At 39.6% G+C, this 13,043-nt stretch overlaps 1 protein-coding gene across 1 annotated transcript; it reads left to right on the top strand.

Annotated features, from left to right (window-relative positions):
* Positions 1–1,057: 1,057 nt before the first annotated feature.
* On the top strand, positions 1,058–7,614 carry LOC145875829 (uncharacterized). The gene is made up of 2 exons (XM_082971634.1): positions 1,058–1,061; positions 4,982–7,614. The coding sequence occupies exons 1-2, from the start codon at positions 1,058–1,060 to the stop codon at positions 6,223–6,225; spliced, it is 1,248 nt and encodes a 415-aa protein (XP_082827760.1). The 3' UTR covers positions 6,226–7,614.
* The last annotated feature ends 5,429 nt before the right edge of the window (positions 7,615–13,043 follow it).

The raw sequence follows: 13,043 nt of genomic DNA, 5'->3' as shown, positions 1-13,043 counted from the left end.
AACTAATGTGTGATTTTTAAAAGGACATTCTACACTTGAATATGTTTTTGTACTGTCGGAATTGTCCATGAAGTCCTACAGTGATTTTTTAAAAACTTTTCCTGTTGAAAAGTGATAAATACAGTGAAGTATAAACACACTAAAAGGAAACAAATACATGTTTTGAGCAAAATATATAACTGCAAACTAGAAGGAGTGAGTGATGTCATAGTAAGGCCTTCAAGGAGTTGGCTTGATGGGAAGTCGTGATGTCATCCAATAGGAGACTGATCTTCATGTGAATATTCATTATTCTTTTTAAAATCCTTCCTGTTCTGTCAAGTTGGTTGTTGATCATTGCTAGAAAGCCATTTTCAAGTCTTGCCATAGACTTTCAAGATGATTTAAGTCCAAACTGTAACTAGGCCACTCAGGAACATTCAATGTCATCTTGGTAAGCTCCTCCAGTATAGATTTGGCCTTGTGGTTTAGGTTATTGATCTGAATCTGAATCCTACAGTAGGTCTATGTTGTTGTTAGGTGAAGTTATGGGTCCTACAGTAGGTCTATGTTGTTGTTAGGTGAAGTTATGGTTCCTACAGTAGGTCTATGTTGTTGTTAGGTGAAGTTATGGGTCCTACAGTAGGTCTATGTTATTGTTAGGTGAAGTTATGGGTCCTACAGTAGGTCTATGTTGTTGTTAGGTGAAGTTATGGGTTCTACAGTAGGTCTATGTTATTGTTAGGTGAAGTTATGGGTCCTACAGTAGGTCTATGTTGTTGTTAGATGTTATGGGTCCTACAGTAGGTCTATGTTGTTGTTAGGTGAATTTATGGGTCCTACAGTAGGTCTATGTTGTTGTTAGGTGAAGTTATGGGTCCTACAGTAGGTCTATGTTGTTGTTAGGTGAAGTTATGGGTCCTACAGTAGGTCTATGTTATTGTTAGGTGAAGTTATGGGTCCTACAGTAGGTCTATGTTGTTGTTAGGTGAAGTTATGGGTCCTACAGTAGGTCTATGTTATTGTTAGGTGAAGTTATGGATCCTACAGTAGGTCTATGTTATTGTTAGGCGAAGTTATGGGTTCTACAGTAGGTCTATGTTATTGTTAGGTGAAGTTATGGGTCCTACAGTAGGTCTATGTTGTTAGGTGAAGTTATGGGTCCTACAGTAGGTCTATGTTGTTGTTAGAAGTTATGGGTCCTACAGTAGGTCTATGTTGTTGTTAGGTGAAGTTATGGGTCCTACAGTAGGTCTATATTGTTAGGTGAAGTTATGGATCGTACAGTAGGTCTATGTTATTGTTAGGTGAAGTTATGGATCCTACAGTAGGTCTATGTTATTGTTAGGCGAAGTTATGGATCCTACAGTAGGTCTATGTTATTGTTAGGTGAAGTTATGGGTCCTACAGTAGGACTATGTTATTGTTGTGTGAAGTTATGGGTCCTACAGTAGGTCTATGTTATTGTTAGGTGAAGTTATGGGTCCTACAGTAGGTCTATGTTATTGTTAGGTGAAGTTATGGGTCCTACAGTAGGTCTATGTTGTTGTTAGAAGTTATGGGTCCTACAGTAGGTCTATGTTGTTATTAGGTGAAGTTATGGGTCCTACAGTAGGTCTATGTTATTGTTAGGTGAAGTTATGGGTCCTACAGTAGGTCTATGTTATTGTTAGGTGAAGTTATGGGTCCTACAGTAGGTCTATGTTATTGTTAGGTGAAGTTATGTTAAACACTTAGTGGACAAACCCTCATTGTCAGGCTGATGGCAAAGCTAGCCAAATAGCATTTGAAGTGTTAAGTATAAAGCAGTTGATTTGCAACAATAACACAAACATTATTTTTTTACATTTTAGTCATTTAGCAGACGCTCTTATGTAGAGCGACTTAAAGTAGTGAATGCATACATTTCATAAATTTTTTTATTTTTGTACTGGCCTTCAGTGGGAATCGAACCCACAACCCTGGCGTTGCAAACACCATGCTCTACCAACTGAGCCACAGGGAAGACTATTATATTATATTTAACAGGACATTCAAACGAGCCTTACAGTTATAATCCAAAGTAGTGTGAAATGCACTCATAAGCAACCTGTAAATGGAGGCTATTTTTGCTGTCAGCCTCTGAGAACTCCCCTGAGTTTTCCCCCACGGTGGTGAATTAGTGAATAGACACAGAGCTTAATGTGAGTTTCCTTGAGTAGCACTCCTGATCTTGTGCTGTAATATTCAGAATACATTGTGAAAACGAAAATCTTTGCTCACCATTTTTTGCTCCAGGCAGATATACTACATCCATAACTAGTGGTTTCCTCATTACCAGATATACTACATCCATAACTAGTGGTTTCCTCATTACCAGATATACTACATCCATAACTAGTGGTTTCCTCATTACCAGATATACTACATCCATAACTAGTGGTTTCCTCATTACCAGATATACTACATCCATAACTAGTGGTTTCCTCATTACCAGATATACTACATCCATAACTAGTGGTTTCCTCATTACCAGATATACTACATCCATAACTAGTGGTTTCCTCATTACCAGATATACTACATCCATAACTAGTGGTTTCCTCATTACCAGATATACTACATCCATAACTAGTGGTTTCCTCATTACCAGATATACTACATCCATAACTAGTGGTTTCCTCATTAGCAGATATACTACATCCATAACTAGTGGTTTCCTCATTACCAGATATACTACATCCATAACTAGTGGTTTCCTCATTACCAGATATACTACATCCATAACTAGTGGTTTCCTCATTACCAGATATACTACATCCATAACTAGTGGTTTCCTCATTACCAGATATACTACATCCATAACTAGTGGTTTCCTCATTACCAGATATACTACATCCATAACTAGTGGTTTCCTCATTACCAGATATACTACATCCATAACTAGTGGTTTCCTCATTACCAGATATACTACATCCATAACTAGTGGTTTCCTCATTACCAGATATACTACATCCATAACTAGTGGTTTCCTCATTACCAGATATACTACATCCATAACTAGTGGTTTCCTCATTACCAGATATACTACATCCATAACTAGTGGTTTCCTCATTACCAGATATACTACATCCATAACTAGTGGTTTCCTCATTAGCAGATATACTACATCCATAACTAGTGGTTTCCTCATTACCAGATATACTACATCCATAACTAGTGGTTTCCTCATTACCAGATATACTACATCCATAACTAGTGGTTTCCTCATTACCAGATATACTACATCCATAACTAGTGGTTTCCTCATTACCAGATATACTACATCCATAACTAGTGGTTTCCTCATTACCAGATATACTACATCCATAACTAGTGGTTTCCTCATTACCAGATATACTACATCCATAACTAGTGGTTTCCTCATTACCAGATATACTACATCCATAACTAGTGGTTTCCTCATTACCAGATATACTACATCCATAACTAGTGGTTTCCTCATTAGCAGATATACTACATCCATAACTAGTGGTTTCCTCATTACCAGATATACTACATCCATAACTAGTGGTTTCCTCATTACCAGATATACTACATCCATAACTAGTGGTTTCCTCATTAGCAGATATACTACATCCATAACTAGTGGTTTCCTCATTAGCAGATATACTACATCCATAACTAGTGGTTTCCTCATTACCAGATATACTACATCCATAACTAGTGGTTTCCTCATTACCAGATATACTACATCCATAACTAGTGGTTTCCTCATTACCAGATATACTACATCCATAACTAGCGGTTTCCTCATTACCAGATATACTACATCCATAACTAGTGGTTTCCTCATTAGCAGATATACTACATCCATAACTAGTGGTTTCCTCATTAGCAGATATACTACATCCATAACTAGTGGTTTCCTCATTACCAGATATACTACATCCATAACTAGTGGTTTCCTCATTACCAGATATACTACATCCATAACTAGTGGTTTCCTCATTACCAGATATACTACATCCATAACTAGTGGTTTCCTCATTACCAGATATACTACATCCATAACTAGCGGTTTCCTCATTACCAGATATACTACATCCATAACTAGTGGTTTCCTCATTACCAGATATACTACATCCATAACTAGTGGTTTCCTCATTACCAGATATACTACATCCATAACTAGTGCTTTCCACATTACCAGATATACTACATCCATAACTAGTGGTTTCCTCATTACCAGATATACTACATCCATAACTAGTGGTTTCCTCATTAGCAGATATACTACATCCATAACTAGTGGTTTCCTCATTAGCAGATATACTACATCCATAACTAGTGGTTTCCTCATTACCAGATATACTACATCCATAACTAGTGGTTTCCTCATTACCAGATATACTACATCCATAACTAGTGGTTTCCTCATTACCAGATATACTACATCCATAACTAGTGGTTTCCTCATTACCAGATATACTACATCCATAACTAGCGGTTTCCTCATTACCAGATATACTACATCCATAACTAGTGGTTTCCTCATTACCAGATATACTACATCCATAACTAGTGGTTTCCACATTACCAGATATACTACATCCATAACTAGTGGTTTCCTCATTACCAGATATACTACATCCATAACTAGTGGTTTCCTCATTAGCAGGGAGGTGTTTCTGCAATCAAATTGTCCTCGTGCCGCAATTTTATTAAACACAGAAAGGGGCCTATATTGGAGACCAAAAGTCGTCTGGCACACTGCTTAGAGTTTCAACAACATGAATAACTTATTTCTAGCCTACAATCATCAATGTCACTACGAATGTGAAAACAAGACAAAATATGACTATTCTTGCTCATTTTAAGACAAATATCAAATAATTTTAACATTTATTACAGACGTCAATTGTTGTCCAACATCATGGCTCCGCTGTTGGCATCACCTTTTACAGTGGATTACCGCTGTTGTGGGCCTTTAATCATCTGTCTGACTTTGTTGTTCACACAGGAGAGAGACGTAACTATCGTGGATCCTCTGGGGAGCCTCAACAACCTCATGATGCTGAAGTGGCAGAGAAGAGTCTCTCCAGATCACAACACCTCAAGAAACACCTGCAGAGATCCACAGGGAAGAAATCTAACTGCTACTCTGAGTGTGGGAAGAGATTCACCTCCTCAGCAGGCATTCAAATTCATCAGAGAATCCATACAGGAGAGAAACCTTTTACCTGTACTCAATGTGGGAAGGGTTATAGCTCATCTAGCAGTCTGACAGTACACAAGAGAATACACACAGGAGAGAAACCTTATAGCTGTGGTCAATGTGGGAAGAGTTTTGGTCAATCTCGCCATCTGGTATCACACCAGAGAACACACACAGGAGAGAAACCTTATAGCTGTGGTCAATGTGGGAAGAGGTTTGCTGCATCTAGCACTCTGACTCAACACCAGAGAACACACACAGGAGAGAAATCTTATAGCTGTGGTCAATGTGGGAAGAGTTTTACTACATCTAGCACTCTGACTCTACACCAGAGAACACACACAGGAGAGAAACCTTATAGCTGTGGTCAATGTGGGAAGAGTTTTGGTCAATCTGGACAGCTGACAGTGCACCAGAGAATACACACAGGAGAGAAACCTTATAGCTGTGATCAATGTGGGAAGAGTTTTACTACATCTAGCTCTCTGACTCTACACCAGAGAACACACACAGGAGAGAAACCTTATAGCTGTGGTCAATGTGGGAAGAGGTTTGCTGCATCTATCACTCTGACTCAACACCAGAGAATACACACAGGAGAGAACCCTTATAGCTGTGATCAATGTGGGAAGAGTTTTGGTCAATCTGGACATCTGACAGTGCACCAGAGAAGACACACAGGAGAGAAACCTTATAGCTGTGATCAATGTGGGAAGAGTTTTACTACATCTTGCGATCTGACTTCACACCAGAGAACGCACACAGGAGAGAAACCGTATAGCTGTAATCAATGTGGGAAGAGTTTTACCACATCTGGCTCTCTGACTTCACACCAGAGAACGCACACAGGAGAGAAACCTTATATCTGTGGTCAATGTGGGAAGAGTTTTAATCAATCTAGCTATCTGACAATGCACCAGAGAACGCACACAGGAGAGAAACCTTATATCTGTGGTCAATGTGGGAAGAGTTTTAGTCAATCTAGCCGTCTGACAGTACACAAGAGAATACACACAGGAGAGAAATCTTATAGCTGTGACCAGAGATAATCTGATAAAAGACTTCTGATCAAATATCAGAAAATACATACATGAAGGAGTTGTTTCATGATATCAATGAATTAATGTCACAATGTAGAATGTTTTAACATTGTAGTAGGAGTATTTTAGTGATGTCACAATGTAGAATGTTTTAACATTGTAGAAGGAGTATTTTAATGATGTCACAATGTAGAACCCTAAACGTTTGTCCCCTGTTCTATTGATTTCAACATGATATGGATATTAGCCTCAGGGGGAAAATCCAGGCTCTGAAATGGAAGAGTTACTATTTATGTGATTTAACAAAAAGTGATTAACAAAAAAAGAGTTGTGTTACACTTACCATGTTGGTGACCCACTGGAATCAAAATGCAACAGGCTGTTTTCTACAAGTTGTTCTCTAACCAGGGATGTACACATTATTCCCAGATTCCGTGTGGTTTTTGAGCTGTTAGTTTTAACAGGACGTGCAACCTCATCTCCCTCCTCTCGGCACAATTGATCTCATCGTGATATCGATGAGTGATGACAAATAAGTGTTGTGTTCCTTTGTTTAGCGACCCCTAAATTTAAATGCATCATTCCAAAATATAGCTGACTGTCTTCTGCAGGTTGTCCTCTAACCAGTGAGGTAAAATATATCTCCCATTTCCATGTGTTTTTTGTTTTGTTGTGTTAGTTTCAACAACAGTACAACCTGATTTCCCCCCTGACGATATCAGTGATTTATTGCTACTTGTCAAAAAAATACAAGTAATATGATTATTGTGGCAGATGTTTGTGTATATAGCATATTATATGTTTAGTTTTTCAATATATCACAAACTGTTTCTGCGTATTTGTTATTGAAAACTGTGTTTTGACATTGGGGCTATCCCATCTAGCAAAATGTCTTTGAAAAGAAGCCTATGCCCGATGTCCTATATTCGTTCGGTTGTAGTTAAATTACTTGAAAACAACTTAATTTCAACGTACTTCCAAGTAGCCTTGTGGTTAGAGCGTTGAGCCAGTAACCAAAAAGTTGCTGGATCGAATCCCCGAGCTGACAAGGTAAAAATATGTTGAACCCACTGTTCCTAGGCCGTCATTGTCGATAAGAATTTGTTCTTAGCTGACTTGCCTAATTAAATAAAGGTTAAATGAAAAGTGGACGAGAGTTCTAGAAGCTAGTGATTTTTCGGATTCTATAAAGAATAAAATGAAAAAAATAATCCTATTGTATATTATTATTTAGAAATACGTGTTTTTTTCTTCTTTTTAATTGTTGACAGCCAGTAGACACCATGTTTATATTGGTGAAGGTGAAGCATTGTAGTTGATTATAATGTGAAATAGAAGTTGTTTTCTGTTGGTGGTAAGCAAACTTGTCCAACAAAAATATAGGATATATTTGTTGTCTTAAGGGGGAAGGTGTTACAGGCTTTGGTTTTTCCATTTATGTTTTGAGGTTGAACTTTAGCTCGTTAGCACGTCTGGCCCGTTAGCACGTCTGGCTCGTTAGCACGTCTAGCTCGTTAGCACGTCTAGCTCGTTAGCACGTCTAGCTCGTTAGCCCGTCTAGCTCGTTAGCCCGTCTAGCCCGTTAGCCCGTCTAGCTCGTTAGCACGTAGGACGCACTGATTGGTGTCACCTCGTTAGTCAGTATGTGTTACACCTGTGCTGGCTTGTCCATCTCGTTAGTGGGAAGGTGTTTCACCTGAGCTGGTCCAGGTTCTATTTAAGAGTGTCTGGCCCAGTGCTCCAGTTGTCTTGATACATGTGGAGAGTCAACACCTTTAGTTGCTCCACCTTTTTGGTTTACTTCCTGTCTTTAAGTTTGGTGTGGGTTTTTCTTTTGTTTTCCTCTTCTTGGGCAGATTTAGTGGGTCTCATGGTGGGTGTCTTTTAGGTCCCAGTTGTTGTTACTAGTCAACATCCAGTGGACACCCCCATAGTGTCTTTCAGAGCCCCTCCTAAAAAAACAAGTTATATTTTGGGTTGGATATAGCATCATATTGTTGATATTTTAATCAATGGCATTTCCTTACAATGCTCATTAGTCTTTCAGTTGTTATTATTGTTTTTTATCCTCATATTTGTGTACTAAATATTTCTGATTATTTTCATAGTTTTTTCCTGTGAAGCCATTGTGTTGCATCCATGTCTGAAATGTGCTGTATAAATAAAGCTTGATTTGATTTGAACATATTGTAAAACAAATTAACCCAATGACTGACCAATCAACAAACTATTGGTCCACCTTAGTATGAAAAACTGTATCAATCCCACTTTTCCAGCCTGCTGAAGGCGTGGTGGAGTGGTAAACACCACCCCCGGCTCTACCAGGGGCTTGAGGTGGTCTCCCACAGCTCTGCTTATGTCATGTTCTGTGGCCTTGCTGTTCCATTTATTAACTGCCCCTGCAACACAGAAACACATTTAGTCATATTATATAAAACACTCAAAGTAATGGATATGGAGCATCTATGGTCTCAGTTACACCTGGCACCTAAATGTGACTTCTGTCATCTGATCACTCCAAGCTGCATTAGGTTCAGATCTACCAGGATGGGCCTTTGACAGTCTGGACGCAGTCAGGCCACTGAATATGCATAAGCAATGTAAAGAGATGGGGTGAATGAGGGGAAAGGTACATTTTACACAAATTACCTTCATAATAAATCAAATGTTGTTGGTCACATACAGGTGTTCAGCAGATGTTATTGCAGGTGTAGTGAAATGCTTGTCCTTCTAGTTCCCACAGTGCAGTAATATCTAACAATTAATATCTAACAATTTCACAACAAATACCTAATACACACAAATCTAAGTAAAGGAATGGAATTAGGAATATATAAATATATGGATAAACAATGTCAGAGCAGCATAGACTGAGATACAGTTTATACATATGAGATGAGAAATGATATGCAAACATTATTAAAGGGCCAATGATTTCATGATGCCTGTTTAACAGTCTGATGGTCTGGAGATAGAAGCTGTTTATCAGTCTGATGGCCTGGAGATAGAAGCTGTTTAACAGTCTGATGGTCTGGAGATAGAAGCTGTTTAACAGTCTGATGGCCTGGAGATAGAAGCTGTTTAACAGTCTGATGGTCTGGAGATAGAAGCTGTTTACCAGTCTGATGGTCTGGAGATAGAAGCTGTTTAACAGTCTGATGGTCTGGAGATAGAAGCTGTTTAACAGTCTGATGGCCTGGAGATAGAAGCTGTTTAACAGTCTGATGGCCTGGAGATAGAAGCTGTTTAACAGTCTGATGGCCTGGAGATAGAAGCTGTTTAACAGTCTGATGGCCTGGAGATAGAAGCTGTTTATCAGTCTGATGGTCTGGAGATAAAAGCTGTTTAACAGTCTGATGGCCTGGAGATAGAAGCTGTTTATCAGTCTGATGGCCTGGAGATAGAAGCTGTTTATCAGTCTGATGGCCTGGAGATAGAAGCTGTTTTTCAGTCTTTCAGTTCCAGCTTTGATGCACCTGTACTGACCTCACCTTCTGGATGATAGCAGGCTGAACAGGCAGTGGCTCGGGTAATAACAAAGAAGAAATGTGTGTGCCTGAGGGGAAATTAACTTTCATACAGCCAAAAGGGGTGAGAAATTACACCCATATCAGTGGACAATTTGCACTAATGTAAATAAATATAGATGATGGAACATATTCCCTTTAGCTGACGTGATGAACCGCTAAGGGGACATAAATATTTACCATCTAAACCATGTGTGACCTCTCACCTCTCTGGCTGTAGAAGTGTTCTTCCTAACCAGTCCCTCAACAGCTCTCTGACTGAGCTCCACCCTCACTGGGTCTTCAGAGGAGAGGAAGGCTGAGGAGGGATGGAAGGATGAATGGATCAGTCAGTCAATAAAGTGTAGAGCTGCTGTCTATGCTGTCTGACTAAATCACTATTTTAGTAGTTCATTCAAGTAAATAAGGCTTTATGACTGCTGAATACCAACTATCAATCACTTAGATCATGTATTTTCAGGTAGAGATACATCCTTGGGACGTCCCTAGCCCGTTGAAGTTGACATTTAAAATGGTTAAGGTAGGGGTTAAGGTTAGGGTTTAGGGTAGGGATGTCCCAAGGATCCCAGAAAGCATTGACCATTGTGCATTATTCTGTCTCTTTTACATAGCAGGTGATGAGTTCTGAATATTAAATATCCTTATTATGTGAAATTGTATGAAACAATAATGTATGTTGATGCTAATATGATGTACAATATTCCATCATGTTTCTATCTGATAACAATAGTAATATATTTAATATGACAAATACAATTTTTTAATAGTATCACTAATTCATTTTAATTAACTTAATCATTATGATTCAACATCAGTTCACCGTCTCACCTCATACTGTATTGGAGCAGCAGCAGCTGACTGCCCAGTTCAACATCAGTTCACCGTCTCACCTCATACTGTATTGGAGCAGCAGCAGCTGACTGCCCAGTTCAACATCAGTTCACCGTCTCACCTCATACTGTATTGGAGCAGCAGCAGCTGACTGCCCAGTTCAACATCAGTTCATCGTCTCACCTCATACTGTATTGGAGCAGCAGCAGCTGACTGCCCAGTTCAACATCAGTTCACCGTCTCACCTCATACTGTATTGGAGCAGCAGCAGCTGACTGCCCAGTTCAACATCAGTTCACCGTCTCACCTCATACTGTATTGGAGCAGCAGCGGCTGACTGCCCGGTTCAACATCAGTTCACCATCTCACCTCATACTGTATTGGAGCAGCAGCAGCTGACTGCCCGGTTCAACATCAGTTCACCGTCTCACCTCATACTGTATTGGAGCAGCAGCAGCTGACTGCCCAGTTCAACATCAGTTCACCGTCTCACCTCATACTGTATTGGAGCAGCAGCGGCTGACTGCCCAGTTCACCGTCTCACCTCATACTGTATTGGAGCAGCAGCAGCTGACTGCCCAGTTCAACATCAGTTCACCGTCTCACCTCATACTGTATTGGAGCAGCAGCAGCTGACTGCCCAGTTCAACATCAGTTCACCGTCTCACCTCATACTGTATTGGAGCAGCAGCGGCTGACTGCCCAGTTCAACATCAGTTCACCGTCTCACCTCATACTGTATTGGAGCAGCAGCGGCTGACTGCCCAGTTCAACATCAGTTCACCGTCTCACCTCATACTGTATTGGAGCAGCAGCGGCTGACTGCCCAGTTCAACATCAGTTCACCGTCTCACCTCATACTGTATTGGAGCAGCAGCAGCTGACTGCCCAGTTCAACATCAGTTCACCGTCTCACCTCATACTGTATTGGAGCAGCAGCAGCTGACTGCCCAGTTCAACATCAGTTCACCGTCTCACCTCATACTGTATTGGAGCAGCAGCAGCTGACTGCCCAGTTCAACATCAGTTCACCGTCTCACCTCATACTGTATTGGAGCAGCAGCAGCTGACTGCCCAGTTCAACATCAGTTCACCGTCTCACCTCATACTGTATTGGAGCAGCAGCAGCTGACTTGATCGTTGATGCTAATCATCATGTTTGAATCTGAGAGTAAATAGAGCCGACTACACTCTAAAAATTAAGGGTTCAACTGGAGTTGTTCTCAGATCCCCTAAGAACCGTAGGGTTCTTGGTCAATGAAAAACAGCCCCAAAAGGTTCTTCAAAGAACTTGTTAGAAGGTGGGTTCATCGAGGAACCTCCATTGTTGCTGGACTTCTTCCGGGAACTTCGCAATTACAACTGAAAACGATGGTGACAAGTTTGGATGCGACAACAGTTAAAAAGGTTAAGTTGGGTTGATGTTTGGCTCTGAATATGTCTCGAAATAATGTATTATAATAATATAACATACTAATAATGAATAACGAAGACAATGATAGTTTTCTGTGAATATCTTCCATAACGTTACGATAGTTAATGAACGTAAATAATAGAAAGCCGGGTTTGACCGTCGGCGTTGTATGAGCTACAGTACAGTACCGTTAGCTAGCTAGCTAACGTTATGTCCTAACTAGGCACAACTAGGTTTGGATTATTTCCTCAACTATATTCTTTCCCATATATTGTATATCGTTTCCATAAAGCCAACATGGCTTTACACTCATTAATGTAAGTTTCCAATCTAGATCAGTTCTCACTTTTGTGATAATAAACTAGCTAACGTTAGCTTCGTTAGCTAACTAACTAACTAACTAACTAACTAAGGACGGTGACCTGTCCAGACGAGATGTTACAACGAACTGAATCGTCAATGGAGGTCTTCCTCTTTATATAGGCTGCTACAGCATGCAATACTATTAACTCACAAGGGGGCATAACGTGACATGTACAATACTATCCCATTTTGGAAATGTTACATGGACAATACTATCCCATTTTGGAAACGTTACATGGACAATACTATCCCATTTTGGAAACGTTACATGTCCGCCCCCTTGTGGAGGGAAATTAATATCTTAGATGGTAGCTGTAGATGGGATTCAAATGCATAATGGTATTAATACAGTGTCTAGACTACCTCTTTTGTATAAATGCCCTTCAGAATCCAAACACAGTATTGCCACGCAGCAAAATGTTGCGTATAATCTTTCAAGTCAGCCTGATAAAATATTGAACAATTTGTGTACAAAGATATCTTGAAATGTGATATTAGGGCTGTATGGCAGTACTGTTACTGTATGGCAGTACTGTATTGGCTAGTGCTTTCTCCAATATGTTCTTCTATTTTATATTATATTATTTGTCGATGCCTATAATCTTTCAATATTTATTTAATATATATATATATATATATACATTAATGCTTGTAAGACTATTCTTTGACACATTTTCTCTTCCTTTGAAACT

Source organism: Salmo salar, unplaced genomic scaffold (genome assembly GCF_965601325.2).
Source record: "Salmo salar unplaced genomic scaffold, fSalSal1 ptg000360l, whole genome shotgun sequence".
In the NCBI taxonomy this organism is placed as follows: Eukaryota; Metazoa; Chordata; class Actinopteri; order Salmoniformes; family Salmonidae; genus Salmo; species Salmo salar.
Note: the sequence above shows the minus strand (reverse complement) of the source record. Positions and strands in the feature narration are given on the sequence as shown.